We start from the raw sequence: 25,200 nt of genomic DNA on the forward strand, positions 1-25,200 counted from the left end.
GAATCTCAAATAACCCACCAAACTCTAAATATGCACCTTAGAATAATTTTACCTTGTAGGCAAATCATTTAACTAATACATAAATAACAAAATTTCATAGGGGAAAAGAACCCCTCCAAAATACAGGGTTCATAAGTGAAATAATAAAAGGAGAAAGACTGTGAACTCTTCTAAGGCCAGGACAAAAAAAAACCACACAAGACAAGATGGGCCTGAAATAACTTGTTGTGCCAGGAAGGAAGTCATCAATAAACAAACAAGAAAATGACAAGAGCATGTCAAAAGGACACAGAAGACAAACCGAAAAAGTTCCCGATTGCCAAAATATTTTGAACAACAAAAAGATTTTGAACTGAATTATAACCCAAAGAGTGAAATAATCATGAGTTTATATTGACAAATAAATGGGAAAGAATGAAAAATACCAATTAACAAATGTCTTAAGAATGAGATATATAGCAAGTCATCAACAGAACATCACAGAAATATCTGCCACATGCAAGATCTACTGATGAATACTAAAATCAGTGGGTGGAAGTGTAAGCAGAAACAGAACGTCTATGTAGTCTCTGCATTAGTTTCCTGTGGCTGTTGTACCGAATTATTACAAATTCAGTGGCTTAATACAACATAAAGTTATTCTCTTTCAGTTTTGGGAGGCCAGAAGTTCAAAGTCAGTTACTACTGAGCCAAAACCAAGGTGTTAGCAGAGTCACACTCTCTCTGGAAGATGTAGGGAAGAATTTGTGGCCTTGCCTTTTCTGGAGCTGTATTCTTTAGCTCATGGCCCCTTCTTTCTCCATTCTTAAAGCCAGCAGCATGGCACCTTCAAATCTCTCTCTGCTTCCACCTTCACACTGCCTTCTGTCTTCTGTAGGAAATCTCCCTCTTAAAAGGACACTTGGGATTGCATTTAGGGCTCACTCAGATAATCCAGGTAATCTCTCTTCATCTCAAAACCTTAACTTAATCACATATGCAAAGTTTATTTTGCCATATAAGTTAACATTCGAAAATCTGAAGGACTGGGTTCTGGATATGGGGGAGAGGGTCATTATTCAGCTGACCAGAGTCTCAAAGTATGTCCCCAGAATAAATACAAAGATACAAATAAAAAGTTTTAAAAATAAGTAAATAAAAATAATTAATTTACAGTAAAGACTCCTGGCAGACACCACTTCAACCAAGTGATTAAGATTAACATCATTAGCGATACATATCAGTATCATGTACCCCCTCAAAAAAGGTTAAGGTTGTTAGCAATGCATATTGACATGTAACACCTTAAGAGGAATACCACATCATTTCTGTGCTACTCCTTCCAAAAATGTATAACCTCATTCTAATCATACAAAAACATTAGAAAACCCCAAAGCTATAGATATTCTAAAAAATATCTAACCAATGCTCTTTGAAAGGGTCAAGGTCACGGATTATGAAGGACTGCGGAACTGTCACCAAGGGAGGGCAAGGAAGTGTGGCGACTAAATGAAATGCGGGATCCTACACTGGATTCTGGAACAGAAATAGGACATTAGTAGAAAAACTGATGAAATCCAAGTAAATTCTATAGCTTAGTTAATAATATTGTACTGGTGTTGACTTCTTAGTTTTGGTAAGTGTTCTGTGATTACTTAAGATGTCAGCATAAGTGAAGCTGGGTAAAGGTTATATGAGAACTCTACTATTTCTGCAACTCTTGAGTCTAAAATGATCTAAAAACAAAAAACTTAAAACAGAATAAAGAAACAAAGGGCAGGAGGGAGGATGGAAGGAAGGATACGAGTGCTTTGTTGAGGGTCTTTGGGCACCCCCTGCTGGGGGCACTCATATCAACAGGGTGACTTTCAGTGAAGTTCTGCCAAGCTGGACTTCTTCAATATTATATACAGGGGTGAGCAAAAGTAGGTTTAGAGTTGTTGTGAGTATGCAAAACAATGTATTCTTGTATTCTCATTTATTAATTATTGTATTATTTATTTTACTCGAGGCCTGGTGCACGAAATCCGTGCATGGGGGTGGGGGGGGGTGTCCCTCAGCCCAGACTGCACCCTCTCCAATCTGAGACCCCTTGAGGAATGTCCGACTGCCCGTTTAGGCCCGATCCCTCTCACAATCCAGGACTGCTGGTTTTCAACTGCTCTCCCTTACAGGCCTGGTCTCCCCCGCCCCCAACTGTCCTCCCCTGCAGGCCTTGTCCCCCGCAACTGCTCTCCCTGTAGGCCTGGCCCTCCCAACTGCCCTCCCCTGTAGGCCTGGTACCCCCCCCCCCCAACTGTCCTCCCCTGTAGGCCTGATCTCCCACAACTGCCCTCCTTTGCAGGCCTGGTCCCCCGTAACTGCCCTCCCCTGCTGACCTGGTCTCCCTCAACTGCCCTCCTCTGCTGGCCCGGTCACCCTTAACTGCCCTCCCTGCTTGCCTAATCACCCACAACTTCCCTCCCCTGCAGGCCTAGGTCCCCCACAACTGCCCTCCCTTGCTGGCCTGGTCACCCCCAACTGTCCTCCTCTGCTGGCCTCGTCACCCCTAACTTTCCACAACTGCACTCCCCTGCAGGCCATCTTGTGGCAGCCATATTGTGTCCACATGGGCTAGACATCTGGTGTCTTGGAGTGATGGTCAATTTGCATATCACTCTTTTATTAGATAAGATTATTGTCTTCTTCCTATGATGATTATTGTTATTTCATATCCTTTCTTACAATTTATCTTTTAGGTAATGGTGGCTGATAATTTAACCTACTTTTGCCCACCCCTGTACAGAAACTGCCCTGTTCTTTTCAATTGTGTACAGCACCTGCTCCAAAATGGTTTTCTTAAAGCCAGGCTCTTCTGCTCCTACTGATTCATGGTTGCTTTCTTCTTCTAAAAATCTATCAAAAGCCTCACTAGTTACTGAACCTGCCTTCTCTCCACAACCACTTCCTGGAAGAAACTCAAGACCTGTCAGATGCAAGTATACCACCCAAAGCTCCTCCTACTCACCATCCCAATGGATGGTCAGTGACATCACAAGGAGGGCAAGCCAGACAACAGAGAGAAGAATATATGTGGTAGTGGGACAGGACCTCCTGAGGTATCAAAGATGAGGAAGTGTGAGGAGTGCACTACTCCCTGGAGTGCAGTATATGTATGTGTGTGTGTGTGTGTGTGTGTGTGTGTGTGTACATACATGTACATATATATGTCTTATGTAATAAAAGGGTAATATGCAAATTGACCAAATGGCAGAACGACCAGTCGCTATGACATGCACTGACCACCAGGGGGCAGAACCTCAACACAGGAGCTGCCCCCTGATGGTCAGTATGCTCCCACAGGGAAAGTGATACTTAGCCAGAAGCCCTGAGCCGGGCTCACAGCTGGCAAGAGCAGCGGCGGTGGCAAGAGCCTCTCCCACCTCCATGGCAGCGCTAAGGTGTCCGACTGCCCAATCCCCACAGGGAGCAGGCCTAAGCTGTCAGTCGGACATCCCCAACTGGGATGTTGTGCACCAGCCTTCTAGTATATATATAAGCTTTCAACAGCTAAAAGGATGTTGCTTCAATCTGCACTTGATCTTAACCAAAAGGCCAAGAAGCAATTGCCTGCCATCTGCATAAGCCTCCGTAATAATGTTCATCCTTTCTTTCTACTAAAAGTCACTATAACTAATTATATCTACTCTGTAAAAATATAACACACTTACTCTTCTGAAATTCATTCTTTTAATGTTAATAATACCTGTACCAATGGATCAGAATTACCTGGAAGGTTTGTTAAAATATAGATTGTCGTGCCCACCCCCAGTTTCTGAGGTAGGACCAAAGAATTTGCAGTTCTAGCAAGTCCCCTGGTAATGCTGATGCTGCCAGTCCAGAGACTACACATTGAGAACAAGTTCCTTTCACTAACCTAATGTTTTTGAGTTAAGAAATTTCCATGACAATTGTACACACATTTCTTAAATATATCTGGAGCAGTGCTATCCAGAGCAGTGGCATCCAACAAAATTTTCTGCAATGATGGATATATTCTTTACAAAATGCTATCCAAAATGGTAGCCACTAGCCACATGTGGCTATTGAGCATGTGTGACTCAAGAATTAAAAAAAAAAAAAAAATTCGTGGATATGGACAAGTGTGGTGAGTGTGTGTGGGGTGGGGGGGAGGGAGGTGGAAGAGGGTATAGAGGGGATAAATGGAAAGAAATAAAATTAAGTAAAAAGTTAAATTTAAAAAGAATTCATTTTTAAATTTTAATTAATTTAAATTTAAATAGCCACATATGGCTAATACCTACCATAATGGACAGAACAGTTCTAAAGGCTCCTGAAGAGCCAAAGCCAAAGAAGAGAGGAGTTGGGAAGAAGACAACTTTTACATGAGTATAAATAGCAAAAGCCAAGATCATGCACCTAATCTGATTTAATTTAATCTAACAGCTCTTTCAGCATTTTCTATTGTACTCAGAAGTAACCATGTCACATTAAAGGGGAGGGAAGGGTTTTGTAGCATCAGTGAAACTACAGAGCCTCAATCCATTTAGCAAGAAAAGCAACAAATCGTAGAGCTTATTCCTTTTTACCTTTTATTCTTCTGGGAATTACAGTCACCCAATCAGGTCCGCTGGAGTTGATTGGCATTTTGATATTGACACCACTTAAAGAGGAATAAAAAGAGTACAGACTTAGATTCAGGAATAGTTATTTTCCAATATGTGTCTTTATTTACAAATAAAAAGTGGATGTGATTTCATAGAGGCTCATTAAGATGAAATATTCTCATAAATATTAATCAACACAATTAATAATTAGTAACTAGGTCTCCAGACATAAACAGGTCTTATAATCTGGATAGGAATTCAATAAATTAATTTTTCACTGTTTAGCTCTTAACCCAAACTCCCAAAATGACAAATTCTGGTCTGAATTGCTTACTACCCTCAGACTCGGAGAAGGCTCACACTGACGAGAATATCTATGTTGTCACCACCTAGTTCCTAGTTCTCAGGCTGCAAGCCTGTGCAGCAGTAAGCCACACGCCAGATTCCGTCAGCCTTGCCCAGAACTGAGAGGAGTCCTCTGTAGGCTCTTGGCCCCAGACACGTGCACATGCAGTACTTTGTTCATCGTTACTATGGCTCTTTAGGGTCTGTTCCCCTTACTAAAACGTGAACTCCTTGAAGACACAGATTGTGTCTCCCTCACCTTTTGTTTTCAATACCTACTAACACAGGTCCTGGTCTAGAGTCTGTGCTTAGAAAATATTTGATGGAGGGCTGTGTGGAAAGTGGGAGAGACTGGAGCCCAAGAGAAAAATATTGAAAACCAGGTGAACTCTTCCAGAAACTGGGTCACAATAATTAGGTCTTTTACACTTAAAACAAAAACAAATTAAAAAAATAAAATGCTAAATTTCCAAACTCTTGATATAGGAACTTGCAGTCATGATTTTTTGTTTCATCAAAAGTCAATTCAACAGAGATTTGTTCTTAAATGATTCTTAAACTTTACTATATGCCAGGCACTCCTAGATGCCAGGGATATAACAGTAAACAAACTCCACAGCACCTCCTCCTTTATGGAAATGACATTTAATGGGAGAGAGAGACAAAATTACAATGAAGGAAGTATAGGGGGTTACATTATAGAATAACAAAATTTCATAGCTTAAATAAGTGACACTTAAGAGAGCACACAACTTTTAAAAGGGCACACATCAACTGCGTTCATGAATTTAGAACTTGAAGGGAAGGAAACAAAGAAAACTTTACCTCTGCAATTTTCCTGTAAAAATGTTTAACTCACTCTAGTCATGCAGAAACAATAAAGCAGCAAATCCAAATTAAGGGGAATTCTACAAAATAGTGACATCAAAATTTTTAGCATTGTAAAAAACAAATAAACTGGAGAGCTCTTCTGGATTAAAGGAGATTAAAGAGATAACTAAACACATTGTACGTAAACATTGACTCAATTAGTTAAAATAAAAAAGGTAGCTATGAAGCATATTATTGGGACAACTGCAGAGACTTGGATATGGGCTACATATTAAATGAGAATATTGTATCAATGATAAATGTCCAAAGTATAACTGTGTTATGGTTATATGTTGGAGAAAGTCCATGTTCCTAGGAGATGCATACTCATGTAATTCAGTGCCATGATGTTTTCAACTTACTCTCAAATGGTCTGGGTGGAAAAATTATACATAGACACACACATATAAACGCACATACACAGGAAAAGAGAGAGATAACATTTGTGGTAAAACATTAACAATGGTAAATCTAAGTTAAAGAGATAAGGATGCTCATTGTTATTATTCTTGCAGAGTTTCTAAAGATTTGAAGTCTTTTTGATACAAAGTAAAAAAAAGAATTATAAATCATGCTAAAATAAAGGGAAGCTTTGTATGTGATAATTTCATTTTTTCAAAAGGTTTTCCCTTGTATTAATAGGATCTTCTAAGCAAAGTATTAGATTTTTTTCCAAAACCAATACTTTTTTTTCTTTAAGAGTAAAAAACAAGCATTAGTTCACCTTATTTATCCATCATTTAGGAACCCTAAGACCGAGATTAAGTTTCTTAATCCTTTCTGAATTAAGCAACATTATGAGCCACCAAGAAAAGACGCAAAAATGGATATCAGCTTACCATATTCAGGTCATAAGTTCAAAACAGTATACACAAAGATCTTTCAAGTGATCAATTTCAACTTTTCTCTTTATCTTTCAGTTAGCCTGGTGCAATGTTTCAGAATTTTAACAGAGTAAACAATGCAAAAAATAAAATCGGTATCAGGATTCTGTCAAATATTTGGCTTCCAAAAACTTATGCCACCTCAAATAGTTTTTCCAGCAAAATCCCAAGTAAGTAGAATTTCTTTTTTTTTAATATATTTTTATTGATTTCAGAGAGGAAGGGAGAGGAAGAGAGATAGGAACATCAATGATGAGAAAAAATCATTGATCGCTGTCTCCTGCACACCCACTATTGGGGATTGAGCCCACAACCCAGGCATATGCCCTTGATCGGAATCAAACCCTGAACCCTTCTGTCCGCAGGCTGATGCTCTATCCACTGAGCCAAACAGGCTAGGGCAAGTAGAATTTCTTAATGATTCTATTACAAAATGCCATCAGCCAGCCTCATCCAGGATTTGTAAGAAAGGGCAGGGACAGATATTATTTTCTCCTTCTGGATTCACAGATGTTTTTTTTGTTTTTTGTTTGTTTGTTTGTTTGTTTGTTTTAGTGGTAGGATTTATGTTAGACATATTTTAAATTTGACACTAATTTCATTCTCTAACCTTTCTTTCACCTGGAATCTGAGTAAATTATAAACTGTGCTTTCTCCTCTGTTAGGCCACTAAGTAGACTGACAACACAACTCATAAATGAGCAGTTTTCATTCACAGACAAAAAGTGCACAGAAATAAAATAATTTGTTCATAGTTATCAATAAATAGCATGTCTGAGATCGAATACAGGATTAAAACTAAAGCTAAAGTCCTTTTGCACTTCTCAAAGCCAGTACAATAAATACATTGAGTAGTGCTCCCTCTGCTGACCTTCTAAAAGCATAGCATGAGTCCATCAAATGCGTGGGTAAATTGTTAGGAGCAGAGCGGACTCCAGAAGAATCTGCTATAGACCACATACCTTTTGGTAGGAAATTTTACCACATCAAGTAATGACTGGACATAAAATATAAAATGTTTCAGGGTGCCCAATGTAATCAACAAAAATATCTCTCTACCAAAGAATGTTAAAAAGTATATGTTTCATTAAAAATTAAAAAAAAAAAAAACATTTTGTTTTTTCAAATAATTATAATTTTGACCATGTAGCTTTTTTAACTTTTTATATCTTAGAAATATTATTTTATTTCAGCACTACATGGAATGTTGAAGAAAATAGAAAGTTTAATTCATACTAATGTGCGTTCCATTCTGCACATTAGTCCATATATTGATCATTATACTAAGAGTTTTACACTTACGCTCAAGAATATAAAACTGTTAACTTAAAATATATAGTTTGCTGTGGTATTTCCTGGCTTCCCATGCTCATCATTAAATTAACCCAGCAATGTTGCTATATTCATAGTCTTCTTCCTATTAATAAATGTTTATATGATTTTAACAACTGATATGTCACTTAAAATTATTTTAGTTTGCCGAAACCGGTTTGGCTCAGTGGATAGAGCGTCGGCCTGCGGACTGAAGGGTCCCAGGTTCGATTCCAGTCAAGGGCATGTACCTTGATTGCGGGCACATCCCCAGTGGGGGGTGTACAGGAGGCAGCTGATCGATGTTTCTCTCTCATCGATGTTTCTAACTCTCTATCCCTCTCCCTTCCTCTCTGTTAAAAATCAATAAAATATATTTTTTTAAAAAGAAAAAAAAATTATTTTAGTTTAACTCTGGCCAGTGGCTCAGTTGGAGCATCATCTCATACACTGAAAGGGTGCGGGTTCAATTCCTGGTCAGGACACATATCTAAGTTGCAGGTTCAATCCAGGTAGGGGAGCCTATGGGAGGCAACTGATCAATGTTTCCCTCTCACACTGACCTTTCTCTCTTTCTCTCTCTCTCCCCCTTCCTCTCTCTAAAAATCAATTTATAAAGAACACATATCCTTGGGTGATGATTTTTAAAAAGCTTTAAAAAGTTATTTTAGTTTACTAGACATGAAGCTAAAACACTGGCCTGACTATAAGGCCTCTTATCAGCCCTGTTCTTGGATAATTTGTATATGTCCTGTTAATTAATGATCTTGCTTACAGAGCTATAGAGGTGCTACACAGTTCTAAAATGAATCATAAATATAAGGGTAAAAAATGAAAATTCAAGGGTAAAAGGTCTTTAATTTGAACTGAAATAAACGCTAAGCTTTACTTTTAAAAAACCAATCACAAAGCATAAATCTGTGTTTACTTTCTTATTCACCACCTCTCCTGAACTGGGCCAAGTTTAGAGGGTGTAAGTAGCACATAATCAAAACAAGAAAGCCTCCCAAGGGTGACAATGTCTCCTAAGTGGGACAAAGACAGTGAAAAGAGACTCTGAGATCACCCCCCAGGACAAGAAGCATGTACCTCTGGAAGAAAGCACTCTCTGCAGCGGTCAGGAGGCCCTTCTGGTAGCCACCTTTGAAATGGTTGATTCTGGTGCTGCAAGGGAGCTTCTTGGGTCTGAAGCAGAACCAGGGCTCCCCGGTGTACAGATCTGTAAAGTTACACAGGGGCAGGATCCTAGGAAGACACACGTTGCACTCAGTAGTTTCAGAAATTCTTCCTGAACGAAAGAGACTCTTGAAATAGACCCTGTCTGGTTTCTCTTCCTGGAGGTGCTGAAGAACTCTGATCCCTTCACTGGGGTGGACCAGAGATACGGATACTTGAACTTTGCCTGGCCAGAGCAGAGTAAAGAAGACCTTGTAAAACCCATTCTGGTAGTCCACCACTCTGCCCACAGCCCCTGCCTGCAGCTTAGGGGAGTGGATTCTGGCCTGCAGGTAGTCTCCACCATACTTCTTGGGCTGCCTTTGAAAATCCTGTACATGAACCAGCACCTCTAGCTGGCTTCCCACCTTGAAGAAGTCTGCAGAGTTCAAGATGACAAAGTAGCTGGAAGAAGGGTCACTGCTCTTCGAAAAGGGGACAGGGCCCACGTCAGGTATCTGCCACTGTAAGGCGGTCAGCAAGGAGTCCTCCTCCACGCGCTCCTGGCTGGACAGAGTCTGATGTTCGTAGCCGCAGTAAGGATTCCGGCCAGTTCCTATCACCTGAGAGGAAACCAACTGTCCGCTGCTGTCAATGAATGTGGCGGAGACAGTCTCACGGTCCAAATACTGGAAAGGAAAACACAAAATCAGAAACCATAGCTACAATAAACATCTTATATTCAACCAAATAAACCTCTACTTCAGATTAAATTTTAATATAACTATGGGGGATGACACTGTTTCAAAAAGCAAAGCTCACTAGTTGCACAGGGCTATGTTACTGTAACATAGTGAAATCAAAATGAGGAACAGTCATAGAGGGATCCCCACACTTTTGTGAGATTTACCTCCAGGAGCTCAATCAGGTTCAAAAGTAAATATCGGAGAAAATTCCCCTCTGTGCTTCCAAAAGAAGTGAAAAGGTATCCTTCTGAAATGTACCAGAGCACTCTGTTCTTAACAAGGCCTGACCTCAAGAGAAACTATTTTACCAGAGGCTAACCCACCGGGGTTTTATCAGAGCCTAACCAAACTTGGATAAGGGACATACCCAACTCCAGACCATTCTAACCATTCTGTCCAACTTAAGGAGTGTGGGGAGGGCTAAGAAGCACTGTTAAGTTCACAGTCCAGAGGCACAAGCTCACTAACTGACTGAGACTTAATCACAGGATTCTAAAATGCTTCACCTGTGCCGAAACCGGTTTGGCTCAGTGGATAGAGCGTCGGCCTGCGGACTCAAAGGTCCCGGGTTCGATTCCGGTCAAGGGCATGTACCTTGGTTGCGGGCACATCCCCAGTAGGGGTGTGTAGGAGGCAGCTGGTCGATGTTTCTCTCTCATCGATGTTTCTAACTCTCTATCCCTCTCTCTTCCTCTCTGTAAAAAATCAATAAAATATATTTTAAAAAATAAATAAATAAATAAATAAAATAAAATGCTTCACCTCCCCCACACCTTACCACCACTCCACTAAAAGCCTATTTGTAGGAGTTTCCCCAGTACATCATGTCCAGCTTTCAATAAAAAATTATGAGATATACTAAAAGGCAAAAAAACACAGATTGAAAAGACATATCAAGCATGAGAAACAGATTCAGGTACAGAAGGGATGTTGGAATAATCAGATAAGACACTTAAAGCAACTATGATTCATATGTTAAGGCAAGCATGTCAAACTCGCAGCCCATGGGCCGCATGCCTTGTTTATTTGGCCCATTTAGCCTTTGAGTTTGACATGCTTGTGCTAATGGCTCTAATGGAAAAAGCAGACAACATGCAAAAACAGATAGGCAATGTAAAAAGAAAAATGGAAATTCCAAGAAAGAATCAAAAAGAAATACTAGACACAGCAGAGAGGATTTTTAGGGCAGGCAAAATACTCTGTATGTTATTATTATGATTGATGCATGTCATTATCAGTTGCCCAAACCCACAGAATGTATAATACCAGGAGTGAACTCTAAGGTAAACAATAGATTTTGGATGATTATAATGTATCAATGGAGGTTCATTCTTGGTAAAAAAAAATGATGATAATAATGAAGAAGGCTATGCATGTATGGGGGCAGGGAGCATATGAGAAATATCTGTAATCTTTCTGTTGGGTAAACCCTGCCAGTTGGTTTTTCCTTTTCCTTTTTTGTAATATAAGAGCCTGACTTCAACTTTAATTGACCAGGCATTTTAAAGAGGCATCCACTTCAAAAATGGCTATCTAAACACACACACACACACACACACACACACACGCACGCACACACACACACACACACACACACACACTACACAACTAGATAAAGAGCCAGGCAGCCTTGCCTCTCCCCAGCCTCCAGTCTTTGATTTAGATAACTGACTATTTGGGCCACTTCTTTTCCTCTTTTCACACTTTAAATTCTCACTCTTATGTTTTGAATTCACCAATAAAGAGTGCTAGACCCTAGGTCCCCACCCTTGACACCAATAAAAGTAGAACTCCAGGTCCATAGTCCCTCTCTTTCTATACCCACAACCTCACTGTATGGGGCCAGACATACAATGTACCCCTGTCCCCTGGGACTTATGAATAATAAACCTTGTTCTTTTTTTCCAAGCTTCATGATGGTTATTGCTATGTCCTGAAATCATAAGAACCACAAGGGCCAGTCCAGCCACACACACTGGTTATCAAAAACTGAGACTGGCACAAAACACTTCCTTTCTATTTCATTGCAAGCATAAAACTTCTCTAGGATATAATGTCTTTAAAATAAAAATTAAAAGAAATGCCAGAGCTCAAAAACACTATAAAGGGCTCAGCTGCGGAAAGAATCTCTGAGCTTGAGGCTATGTCCACAGAAACTTCTAAAACTAAAAAGCAAAGAGGAAAAAAGAATAAAAAATGGGAACACAATATTCAAAAGCTGTAGGACAAATCTCCCACACATATACATTGCAAATTTGTTGCATAACCTTTTTAGTACTTAACCCGTGAAACAGCTGAGTTAAATTGCAAGAGGGGGAAAAAAGACAAAAAAACAAAAACAAACAAACAAAAAAACAGTAACAACAAAGCAAAAATTACTCTCTTCAACAGCTAATATTACCTGTTACAAACCAATTAAATAAGGCCTGGGCTCCCCATCCATGCCAAACCACTTCAAATACTTTACAAGATAAAAATAATCCCACACAAGCTAAAACTACTCCCAAAACACAAGAGAAGTTTTAATGATCTTCTTGGACTCTATTATCTTAACTCTCATTTCTTCCACAAAACTTTTACTTATGAAATTCAAAATATAATAATAACTGAACACAATTTTTAATATAGAATGGAATTCTTTGTGGGGCAATACTTCAAAGTTAATGTTTCCTTTTTATTGCAAATGTTTGTCATTATAAATCACTAGAGGCCTAGTACACAAATTCATGTACGAGTGGGGTCCCTCGGCCTGGCCGGCGATCAGAGCCCATCTCAGAGCCCATCGGGGCTGGCTGGTCAGGGGTATAGGGGCCACGGGAGGTTAGCCGGCCAGGGGGAGGGGCCATGGGAGGTTGGCCAGCCAGGGGGAGGGGCCATGGGAGGTTGGCCGGCCAGGGGGAGGGGCTGTGGGAGGTTGGCTGGCTGGGGAGAGGGGCCACAGGAGGTTGAGCAGCCAGGGGCAAGGGCCGCAAGAGGTTGGCCGGCCGGGGGGAGGGGCCATAGGAGGTTCTGATCTGGGCGATCGGGGCCGCTGGCTGGCTGGGGGAAGGGACTGCGGGAGGTTGTCTGTGGGAGCGCACTGACCATTAGGGGACAGTTCCAGCATTGAGCATCTGCCCCCAGGTGGTCAGTGCACATCATAGCAGCAGTCGTTCCAGTCGTTCGGTCGTAATGGTCACTTAGGCTTTTATATATATAGATTCTTACCTTTTGGGCTATATCAAAACAGGTGATGGGCCAGGTTTTACACTTACATGCAGATATTTTCAACTGGAAGGATTTCACTACTTCATGCAAATAGGAATGAAACAAACAAACAAAACAACTGGAGTACCAATACTCATATCAAACAAAATAGACTTTTAAACAAAGGTTTTAAGAGACAAAGGACATTTTATAGTGATAAAGAGATAGACCCAACAAGAGGATCTAACTTTTATAAACATTTATGTACCCAACATAGGAGCACCTAAATATATAAATTAAAAGTTGATGGACAATAATACAGTTATAGTAGGGAACTTTAACACCCCATTGCCATCAACAGATAGATCTTCCAGACAGAAAATAAACAAAGAATCAGTGACTTTAAATTACACATTTGACCAGATGAACTTAATTGTTATTTTTAGAGCTTTTTACCCCAAAGCAGCAGAATATACATTTTTTTCAAGCACAGAGGGAACATTTTCCAGGATAGACTACATATTAGGCCACAAAACAAACGTCAATAAATTTCAGAAGACTGAAATCATATCAAGCATTTCCCCAACCACAATGGTATAAAACTAGAAATCAATTAAAGAAGAAAAATGAAAAACACACCAAGACATGGAGACTAAATTACATTTTACTGAACAATGAGTGAGCTAACAATAAGATCAAGGAAAAAAATCAAAAGATACCTTGAGACAAACGAAAATAAAAACACAACAATCCAAAATCTATGGGTCACAGCTAAGCAATCCTAAGAGAAAAATTTATAGCAATACAAGCCTGCCTCAAAAAACAAGAAAATTTTCAAATAATCTAACCTCACACCTAAAGGAATGAGAAAAAGAACAACAAACAAAGCCCAGTGAACAGAAGTGAAGAAATCTTAAAGATTAGAGCAGAAATAAACAAAATAGTCTTAAAAAATACAAAAGATCAAAGAAAACAAGAGCTGGTCAAACAGATTAACCCTTTGCACTCGCTTGCTTTTTTCTCGATTCCTTTATTCTAATGCTAACCCTGTCGAGTCACGCTCGACATCCAAAGGTTAAAGCTCTTGGGAATCTCACAGGAGGGGTTACCATCTGAATTAGATATTTCAGTAACCCCAGAAGGCATGGGCTGGGCATTCTGACACAAACAGCAAAAGGAGCAAATGCCCCTTGGATTTTGGTCCCAGCGATACAATGGGGCAGAGATCAGATACACCTCCAGAAAGCAGCCATTTGCTTTAAGAACATCACTCCCAATTAAGGGGTGGAGAGAAAAATTATTTTCAAGACCCACTTCAGCTGCTGTCCCAGACTATACCCTGCAGAAATGGCGTGCATATTTGCAACAGCACAGAGCTCTCTCCCACAAGTTCCTTGGGTAATGAGTTACATGCCATTCTAGGATCAATGTATTACAAGACCACTTCAGCCCCTACTGTAGAGCCCCCACAAGAGATGCCCCCATGAATGAAAGAAGGTATTGGCCCCATGCCCAAAAAAAGCATGGAATTTTAAAAGCATAGCTACATGCCCTTTTGCAATCTGCCACCTTACACAAGTGGGCAAAGGTCATTGCCAAGGCAGTTAGGAAAGTCAATTTGGCCGATGCCAGCATGGGGTTCTATCCCTACCAATGCTTGGGAGCTGTTACGTGAGACGTTCCACTGATTACATTGTTTAGAAAGCTACGGCCTGATGCCTTAACACCAGAGCTGAAAAGGGGCCACGTCCACTACTATTCAGCGCTCCTTGAAACATTGAACCAAGGGAGGGGACACTTGAATGTGGGTTGGCTGGCAAATCCCCCCAGGTTGGATACAGTATGTCTTGCCAGTCAGTCAGGAACATGGTCCCCACTGATTCTGCTGGAATCTGAGCATAGACATTGTGTATGACTACAACGGCCTGGCTGTGTTTGCTCCATTGGATGAACCACACCACATATAGGCACATATGGTGGCTCCCATCCATTACTTGTCAAATAATGCACAAGATTTTAGATACTGAGTGGACAGAAAAAGAAAAAAAATCTTTAAAGGCGGGTGCCCCCCTGACTCCCAAAGACGGTATCTGGATATGTGGCACACATATATGGCCTTATCTCCCTTATGGATAGACTGGTCACTGCACATTGGGCTTCCCTACCTTATGAGACTTAACCAGAAATCCCCCAAAACTTATCTGCTTAAAGTCCCAGGGGACTCACAGTCTGTCTTGGAAGGAGTGGCCTGCTTCCATTATCTCACCCTAGTATACCAGTGTTAGTACCAAGTTAGAAATTCAAGCCTTGCCTAAGTTCACAGCAACTGCCTGAAATGATTCCAGACATAGCATTTTCTTGCTGAACCAACCAAGAAACAGGGCAAAGGAAAAATGAGATTTTGCAAAATAGAATGGCTTTACATATTCTCATTGCAGCACAAGGCAGGACCTGTGCGCTCATTAAACAAGAATGTACCTATATACTTTCGTATGAATCTAACATTACTGACTCTTATCCCATATAAAACATGCTATCAATAAGGCTGATCAGATTTCCTTCGCAGACTCATTTAGTTGTTGGCTTGCTTCTCTCCCTGGGAAATGGGATTTGGCTACTTTGAGGATCGTCTTATGCCTAGTAGGCTTACTCTGCTCCTATTGCTGCTTATATTACTACTAGTAGCCCATTTGCAGGAAGAATCCTGCAAGCAGCTACTGCGCCTGCACGCTGCTGCCACCCGCCCCGCTCCACCCCACTCCACCCTGCCCCGCCCCACCCCGCCCAGGCTTTCCCTCTGGCAGCCATCTTGCTTTCCGCTTTTCCTCCTTCTCCCTTCTAAGTTGTCTTCACTCCTCCCTCCCTCAGCGTATACAAATTAACCGCCATCTTTGTTGGGTAATTTGCATACTCGCCCTGATTGGCTGGTGGGCGTGGCTTTGGATGGTGGGCGTGGCTTGGGCGTAGCAAAGGTGCGGTCAATTTGCATATTACTATTTTATTACGTAGGATGGTGCTTTAAGCACGTAGACCACCTCCTGATATCTGGCTCTAGGGACTCAGAGGAAGACAGGCAGTTAAGAATGTGTGGGCCACAAAGATGTCAGAGGTGGAATGACTGATGTTGATGTGAACAAAACTAACTCCATCTGTGTCCCGCATTTCATTTTTTGAGTTTCTTTCTGAGTCCTTTGACCAACCTCACTGTCCTTAGCAAGCTTCCTTGTTGATGATTACTCTGTTTATCCAAGTTCCTTAAAATGCAGCCATAAATATTTTTGCTAGTAATACCCAGTGTCCACAGTTGACATTTGGCTTTGGTTAAAAATTGAATGCCATGACCATCGAGATAAATATCAACCCGGTAACAACATCGATTATAAACAATCATCTATCACAAGACCACCAGGGAGTACGTCCCCTGGTGCTACTGCATTCTTTGTCCTTTGTCTTGTCCATCATTAGCACCCAAGTTAATACTATTTATAAGTACTGTAACAGGGGTCTACTAGCAGAGAATATCTGCACAGACTGCTGAGTCATTTATTGTGCTCCAACCCAATATAAATGACCCTATCATAATCCTGTTATAATATATGGACTTGTCTGCTTCCTTTGTAGGTCTTAAGATACCTTCTCCTTATGATGGCCATCACACCTTTCCCCACCATCACACAGCCCTTGGCTGCCCACCTCCACCCAGCCTCCCAGGCCATCCAGCGTCCTAGCACAATCCAGGGATAACAGAATTACACAAGGAGAAGTAGCTTCCTGTCCTGGACAAACCAAGTTTCTTGTGCCCAATCCTGTCAGCATGGGTGAGTTCATCGAGGTCAGCAGCAGCACATACAGCCTTCTTCCTGATGGTGAAGACACAGCACGGTGCTCATGTCCACACCAATTTCGGAAGTGAGTGAAGGTGAGAAGGGTGAGGATGGAGTCCATATGTGGTAAGTGCCTTTCAGGAGACATCTGGAACCAGAATGTTGGTGTGAGACTAGAAAAACGCAGCTATTCTACAATTTCTGTGAACCCTTACCAAAAAAATAACAAGAGATGCAACTGAGGTTAAACAGTTCATCAAACCACAGATCAGTAGTGTTCCTTCCTAGAGTCTTACAGAATTGTTTTTGTACATCAAGCAGAAAAACTGAGCTTGAAATGAGCACACACAACTGTGGGAGACTATCTTATTGAACCTGGGTTGTCATGTTTTCAGATTTCAGCCGTTTACAAATGAAATGCTTTGCATTCTAAGTGGCCAATAAAAATAAATCCAGAATTTATTTAAGGTACTTGCCTGAATCAGAACCTGTAACTTGAGCATTCAAGCAAACATCAAGTCTTCTCTCTTGGTTCACAGAACTGGCCACGTTCTTAAAAATTGAAAAATATTTGACATACAATATTGAGTGAGTTTAAGGTGTACACATATTGATTTGATCCACTTATATGACGGTATGACTACCACTGTAGTGCAGTGAACTCTTCTGACAGTGGTGTTTGGCTGGAGCCCAGCAGGCCAGGCGGGGCTGCAGTGCCTGCAGAGCTGGCTGGGGACAGGCGATCCACAGCACATGATGGGAAATGACACAGCTTCCAGAAACTTTGGGCAAAGAGGAGAGAATAAGCCTGCGGGCAGATGGAAGACGTGGGAACAAGTGAAGGACAGGAGCATGTTGAGGCATTGCTTCCAGAGAGTCCACTGAGAAGCAGGGCTGCAGTACGGGGCGTGGCCGGCCTGGGGTCTCCGAGAAGGCAGGGTGGCTCCGGGTGTGGGAGAGGCACTTCTTACAGAGAGGGGACCTGGGCTTCTCCCACCCATCCCCACAGTTGGCATATGGCATTGGTTAAAAATGGAATAAATATTATGTTTGTTGCACAAATACTAAAATGCTACCTTTAAACATTCCCAATGCTGTAGATACAACAGAAAAAGTAATTAACCCCCTAACAATGTAACTTCAAACTTTAATTTGTGGAGGAATAATAAAATTATGAGTGAACAATAATTTTTATTAAAAATAATAAAAATATGTGTGAATATTGTGTCTTGCTGGTTCACACTATCTCCACCCCAGGAGGTAACCCACATTCCATGCAGCTCCCTTTCTGTATTGTTCTAGGGTAAGAGTGCCCAGGGATGTCACCCCTGCCCATTTAGGCCTGTCCAAAATCTCCCAGGAGCCCCTGCACCTGCCCATACAAGTTCTCCAGAGCAGCAGTCGCCAACCTTTCGGACCTCAGGGGCCACCAGTGGTCCGCGGACCACCGGTTAGCGACCACTGCGCCAGAGCATGGACCTCGGCCTGCCGTCCACACCACTGCTGGGCGTGCTGTTGTAATGTCTCCCCCTCCTGCTCCAGGGCACAGTGCCTGTCTTTGGCCTGGAGGAGCTCAGCCAGGGACCCCTCTGTGCTCAGGGCCTGGGTTTCCTTCAGATCTTGCTCCCAGTCCCCAGCCTCATCTAGTGGCATGTCCAGGGAGGCCTGGTCCTTATCAAAGGCCCCCCAGGTGATATGCCACTAGGACATTAGGCTGAAGTTGCTCCCAGGAAGTTGGGCAGCCGGATTCGTCGACGGCCCTCGGTGGAGAGGGACGTTCAAGTGGGTCATCTTGCTCTTAAGGTTCTTAAGTGCACCAGGTCACAGGAAGGACCCTGTGAGTGCTGTTCTGCAGGTGCCCTCATCTGGGTGTTGAGTCTATTGAGAGCTCATATGGAAGTGAGCTGAGGTCCAGAGCCCTCTCACTGTAAGTGGCTGCGCTCTGTGGAACAAAACACCAAGGAGGAATCCAAGGGGCAGCCCTTGATTTGAAGGGTCCCAGGCGAACCTGGCACATGAAGCTTTGACTGCAGTTCTGTGGTTGCCCTGGACTGGGTTGAGTACACTGAGTCCCTGGAGGTGGGCAGGGATCCAGGACACTCTCATTGTTGGTCAGCAGCTGCCCTGGGTGGAAATGGAAGTCCAAGGAGGAGATATTGGATTTGGGGCCTGGAAAGCAGTCCAAGGTTGAGACAAGTGGCAGGTGTAGTGCCAAGCTACCCTCTGCTGAGTGTGGTGTAAGGGGCAGGCATTGGGTTGGAAGTCTCACAGTCTGCAGGGTGTCAGAGGTACTCTGCCTACCTGGTCAGGGGCCTCTCCTGTTTGGCAGGGTCCACCGGCACCCCCGTACCCCCACTCCCCGGCCTAATGGGAGTGCCAGGGTAAATAGCCTAGCCAGGCTGGCCGCAGAACGGGATGAAGCTCAGACTTGGACCAGAGAGGAGCAGGAAGGTGGGCGCCAACACGAAGGTGTAGCACAGGGAGTGAGCAAGTGGTATGCCATCCAGGGAGGCAAATGACAAGGGGGAGATCGAGGCGACCAGCAGGAGGACCTGCAGCGGGCATGCCATCTCTCTGCTCATTATGGCCTTGAGCCTCTACCTGGGGCTTTTATAGCCATGACACCCTGAATCAGGGCCTGCTCCACATCCCCTCACGCCCCCATGCCCAGGTGCCAGGCAGCTTACACAGGGACCAGTGCCAAGCTTTGCCCGCTGCAGCACCTGAATCCCTCTCTCTCAATGTAGTCCATTTCACAAGTGGAGCATGGGGTAGGAAGGACCCAGAGCAAGCAAGGGAGAGGCTCTTGGTTATGTGGTGTGGGTCCTTAGTCCGGGGGTTTCCATGGTGATACTACAGGCTCCCTGGATCCTGGTGCTACAGCTGCTCCCTTTGCTACGCCATGTCAGCATGGACAGGCTGCAGGTGGCCTAGGTCAAGGACAGAGGAGGGGAAGACTCCAAGAGGAGGGGTCATCGTATTGAAGGTCTAGAGAGTGGGCTGCTCATCTGAGAGGATGGAAGTGCTGTACCTAGACAGCAGCCCATCCGCCCTCTTAGGCAGTTGTCTGCCTCCTCCCCAACACTGTGGTCATCATTGAAGATTTTAGTCCCACTCGCTACTGGCACCACTACATCCCTGTCATCATTTTCAATGACTTTCACATCCACAAATGCGCACGTGATGGCCACACCCCCTCAGGTGTTGCCTGGAGATGGGAAGCCACAGGAGGGCGATGGAGCAGAAAGATGGCAACAGGGCCCTCCCTAGTCACAGATAATCCAGACTTCTTTACATGAGAGAGAACCGCCCAGTCACTGCTACACTGGCGTTCTGTGCTATGCAGACCCAATGACTCGAGGGAAGGGATCTACTGGACCTGCATCTCCCCATCAGCTTCTGCAGTGCCAGGCATGGGGTTCCTCACCTGCACAGAGTCACAACTTCTAAAGGCTACAGCAACTTTTTCATTCCCCAACTGTTCCACCTCCTTCGCTCCCCTGGGCCTAGGCATGTGCTCTTCCTCATCCTGGAGTGTTGGCCACCTGGCTAGTCCTACCCATCATTGAACTCTCAGTCATTTTCTTTGGGGTGTCCTCCTGAGCCCCGACTAGCTCAGACTCCTCCTGACTTCTTCACTGTCCCATCACAATTGTGATCACATATGTATGTGTGGGACCGTCTGATGCCTGGCTTCTTTCCTCATGACACTGAGCCACCTGAAGGCAAGCAGCCCTGTTTAGATTCCCCTCAGTACGTCTCCCCCACCCTGGCCTCAGCACAGTCCCAGCCACAGAAGGTGCTCATACCTGAAGAGGTGTGGTCTCATGAGTCTTCATGTTTCTGCTTCTGTGGTGTCAAGGCCTCAGTCACAAGGTCCTTGCATAGATTTCCCACCCAGGCCTTTTCTCACTAAACTAGTCATTTCTGGCAGGTGACCACTGCAACCCAGAAACTGGGCATGATGAGAGAGCCAGCTCCGGGGGCTGTGGGGAGAACCCCATGGAGAGCACATAAAAGGCTCGGCTCCCTGCCTCCTCGCCCATCACAGCCCCTAACCAGATACACAAGTACTCCAGATTCTCTTTGCCCAGGTCCTTGCTAGCTTGAGGATATTCTTCCACTTTCCATTCATGGAGGTGGCTGATGAAAGAGGTTCTAGGACAATCCACAAGCCAGTACAGTGTCTAGCAGGAAATACACAGCAACTGCATCCCACCTTCCTGTCTTCTGGATGGAGATACCCTTCTCTCCTCAAGAAGACAGAGGATAAATCCTGTGGGGCTGGATCCCTGGGGCAAGTGAAGTTACTAGGGGTGATCAGGGGAGATGCTAAGAGCCTGAGGGCCAGTGGGGAGGATAGCCTGTAGAGGAAGAAGTTCCTGAATGAGACAAACTGTGGGCACAGTCTGAAGAGATGCAGACCTAGGAACACCAGGAGGGGTCTGAGCTCCGCCCCAGTTGGCTTGACCATAGCTAGGCAGTGGGTAGGGGAGACATCAGGGGTTGGTGAGTGGTCTGTAGGTGCTACTAGTGAGGTGGACCCTCGGAGAGAGTTTGGGGGTCACTGGGCAGCACTGGAAGGGTTGAGGTTACAGCCCTAGGGTTCCATTGGGACTGACCAAAAGGCAGAAGAGGCATGGGTGGGGGAATCATGGGCCTTCTTATACCTGGTCCAGTAAAAACTCCTGCTGATCTTTCAAGGCCCAGTGCAAGTAGCCTCCTCTCTGCTCTCCCAAGCATGTCAGTCAGCTGGGCCTTGCAGGGCCAAGTCACGCACTCCCTCCACTACTGCCACTCCCTGGCCATATGAGGAGAGCATGGTCATCATCTCCATTGTCTACCAAACTTCCATGTGGTGGCATTACCATAACCTACACTTTTCACCAACCCTTTTACCCTCCCAACTCCCCATTGGGAAGAGTTTGTCAGGTTTTCCATTTTTTATCAACCCATTTCACCCTTCAAACCAATCAGGAAGAAGGCACTGTGAAATATTCTCCCAACCCTCATCATCCTCCCAACAACTCTCAGAGAGTTATATCATAATCTCCATTTTTCATCAAGGGACAGCAAATCACAACTTCATTATACCACAATCTAATTCAACCTGCCAACCACACACTGAGCAGGTATACTATCGTCTCAGTTATACCTCAACCACTTCTTCCACAGAAGCATATGCAAGCTCAACGTGCTATCAACTCAATTTACCATCCAGGTCCCCCATGAGGAGCCACTGTAATCTTCTCATTTTCCATCAATTCAATTCACTCTCATAATAATCTGTGGGAAACAGATTGTCATAATCTCCATCTTCAGTGGACTGGTTTCACCTTCCTCATCACCCACGAGGAAGGCAGAGCATAATCTCAATTTAAATCAATACTATCCCTCCTCTCAGAGCATCATTTCCATCTTACATCCATTTTCTTCATTTCCAGCTACTAATGGGGAAGGTGCTATCACAGTCTCCATTTCCCAAGTGAGAAAAAGCAGGCGCTCAGAAGATGCACTCCCAGACACAGGCACCCAGCTGGTAAGTGGAGGCTGCAGAACAAAAACTTAGCATCGGACTCTGGCATCAGTGCTCTACAGCCTGCCGGTGACATGAATGTTCCATAGCAACCTTAAAAAACGTATATAGATGTGCTACCAAAAATGCCTAAAAATATCTGGAAAGGAAATTGGAAATTATCTGAGCAAAACCCAGCATTTGGGAATGGGAGCAGAGATGGGAAGAAACGATTTTAAAGGCCTCAAGGCAAAGTGAGGAGCATGCGGAGGAGGGAGCTTCCAAGGGATTTCATCCGGATGCAGGTTCTGATGGGAGAGGCTCATACTTGGATCCCAGCTCATCTGTTGAAGGTGGTTAGCTATGTCCCCCATCCACCCCAAACCCTGAGGTTTACCCAAGAAAGGCACCTTCCTCAGGAGCCACACTGCTCAAGGGTGGCCATGTTCTTACAAGACCATTCTTTGAAAATTTTGGCATGATCAGCACTCCCTGCATTATAAGTATCCTTTTTGGTCAAACTGATATTCACTGCTGCACAGAAATCTCAGATATTATCTCACTTAACAGTCTAAGCTTGAAATGGGCAACTGAGGATTTAAGGGACCCAGGATTTAAGGGACCCAGGGAAACTTCCTCAACACGCCCAGCAGTTGTCCACAAGCTTCAGACATCATCTCTCCTGAGTCTGTGGATTCACTTCGTCGTCTCATGTCAGGGGACCCAGTGGCTCTCTGCTTCCTGCTCAGACCTGTAATTGCTTTTTGCAGGCACTGTTTCCCCATAGTGCTTTTTTGAGGACAAGACCGACCTTTCTGGCTCAGTGAGAAAGGCTTCTACCTACCCCCCTACCCTCCTACCAGACCAACCTCAATGGCACCCAGAAGCTCTGGAGGCCCCTTCACCCCCTTCCATCTTGATCAAGGTCTTCCCTGCCATCCGCCAACCTCCATAACTTGTTCCTCCACTGGTCAATGCCACTGTGTCACCAACCCCATTTTCCTCGGCCTGTCTAGACCCCGCACTGGATATACTGTGGCAGAAAACAGAATGGGCCATTTTCTGTGAAATACCAAATAACTCCAGGAATCCAACAGTAGATGTAGGGAAGCATAACTCAAGGTAAGCATGATCAAATAGGCTAAGACAATGGGGCAGCTCAGAGATATCTGTGCCGGAGTGGGTGAAGGTGTCCTGAGGAATGGCAGATCTTTGACCAAGAGCCAGGCCAGCTGATCTTTGTGCCCCCACCCCACCAGCCAAGACTAGCAATGAGGAGGGTCTTCCTTCAAGTGGGCCAAGGGAAGCTGGGGCTGGAGAAACAGTGAGAATACAATAGCTGGGGACGTGTGGGGTCCTGGGAGCTATACTACACCATACCCCACCCCACACCGCAAGCACTGTGCAAGGAGGAGGAGTTATATCCTCACGCCAAGAGCAGGTTGATATAGTAAAGGACTTGCTATCCATAAAAAGTAATTTTTTAAAAATATCTTGGCTGATTGGAGAATGTAGCTGAAGGACAGATTAGTGAGCTGGACAATCACACTGAGAAATACTTCTAGAACCCAATACACAAGGATAAAGAGATAGGAAGTAAAAAAGACAAATTAAAGTGGCTCCAGCATCCACACACTAGGCATGCTGCATGGGACTGGGTAGCACAAAGGGGCAGGACCCAAAGGAACAGGATTCTCTGAGATTCCCAAGCCCAGATAGGCAGGCTGAAAGGGCCTGCCAACTGAGCAGTGCTAATTGAAACAGAGCAAAGGGAACAGGAACAAGCTCTCACATGGGGCCAGAAGCCCTCCCTTAAGGAGCTTTGTTAGCTTTTGAAAGGCTCCATCACTCACCTCATTCAGGACGCTCTTCAGAGAGACCTTCCTGCATAGCCCTGGACCCTTTCCCTACTCTCTTTCTTTAAGGCAGTTGTCACTGCCTGAGATTATATGATTTATTGGTTTGGCTCACTTGTTTGTGCCCCATGGCTTATCATGTTCACAGTTGCATGCCCAGCACTAGAGTAGTCCCAGCACAAACTAGAAGCCCAATAGATACTTTTTTAATAAACAAACAGAGGATACATATTCATCTAAAACAAAAAAGCCATTAGAGACAAAAGCCGTACTACCTACAAGTTAGCAACACTGAATATGGCAAGGGAGCAATATTTCCAAGTGCTGAGGGAAAAGATCATGAGCTAGAATTTTATACCCAGCCAAATGATCATTCAAGAGTAACTGAGAGATAAATCTATTTCCTGACATACAAGGATTTCAAAAGTTTATATTCATGGTTTCTACAAGAACTGTTAAAGGATACACTCAGAAGAAGAAAACTGAATCTGGGATACAAGAAAAAATGGTGAACGAAGAAACTACTAACGTTTACAGTTAAGTTTAAGGGCACATTAGTAAGCTGCATGGTTTTAGTAATAATGATTTTTTTAAACAACGATCTGTAACTTTAATAACCATGATTTTAATTTTAATAATGATAATGGTTTTAAATGATATCAACATGGATGGGGTATGTGAGCTAAGGTCACTGGGCACAACCTCTCTTTAGCACAGAAAAAGCCTAACAGCAGTGTATTTTACTTAACATCCCCTACAGTGGCAAGTGCTCATCCTCAGATTTCTACACATGCTGTAATGCAGACTAGGGACCTTGGTAATCTCCAGCAGCACAAATGGAGAGCTCTGGAGGAAGGTGCGTGAGCTGAAAAAGCACCAAACCAGGTGTTGGAGATTGATTGTGTCCTCCAATAAGATATGT

The 25,200-nt window shown here is 43.6% G+C and overlaps 1 protein-coding gene across 1 annotated transcript in view; it reads right to left on the reverse strand.

The window, feature by feature from the left end:
- Positions 1–25,200, reverse strand: part of NXPE3 (neurexophilin and PC-esterase domain family member 3) — a 44,579-nt gene that overhangs the window by 11,090 nt on the left and 8,289 nt on the right. Inside the window, exons 2-3 of the mRNA XM_008160675.3 lie at positions 9,086–9,840; positions 4,569–4,642 (exon numbers count right to left, since the gene is read on the reverse strand). Of these exons, the coding sequence (XP_008158897.2) occupies positions 4,569–4,642; positions 9,086–9,840 (829 nt within the window). The remainder of the gene's footprint in view (positions 1–4,568; positions 4,643–9,085; positions 9,841–25,200) is intronic.

This window comes from Eptesicus fuscus, chromosome 3 (genome assembly GCF_027574615.1).
Source record: "Eptesicus fuscus isolate TK198812 chromosome 3, DD_ASM_mEF_20220401, whole genome shotgun sequence".
Taxonomy (NCBI): domain Eukaryota; kingdom Metazoa; phylum Chordata; class Mammalia; order Chiroptera; family Vespertilionidae; genus Eptesicus; species Eptesicus fuscus.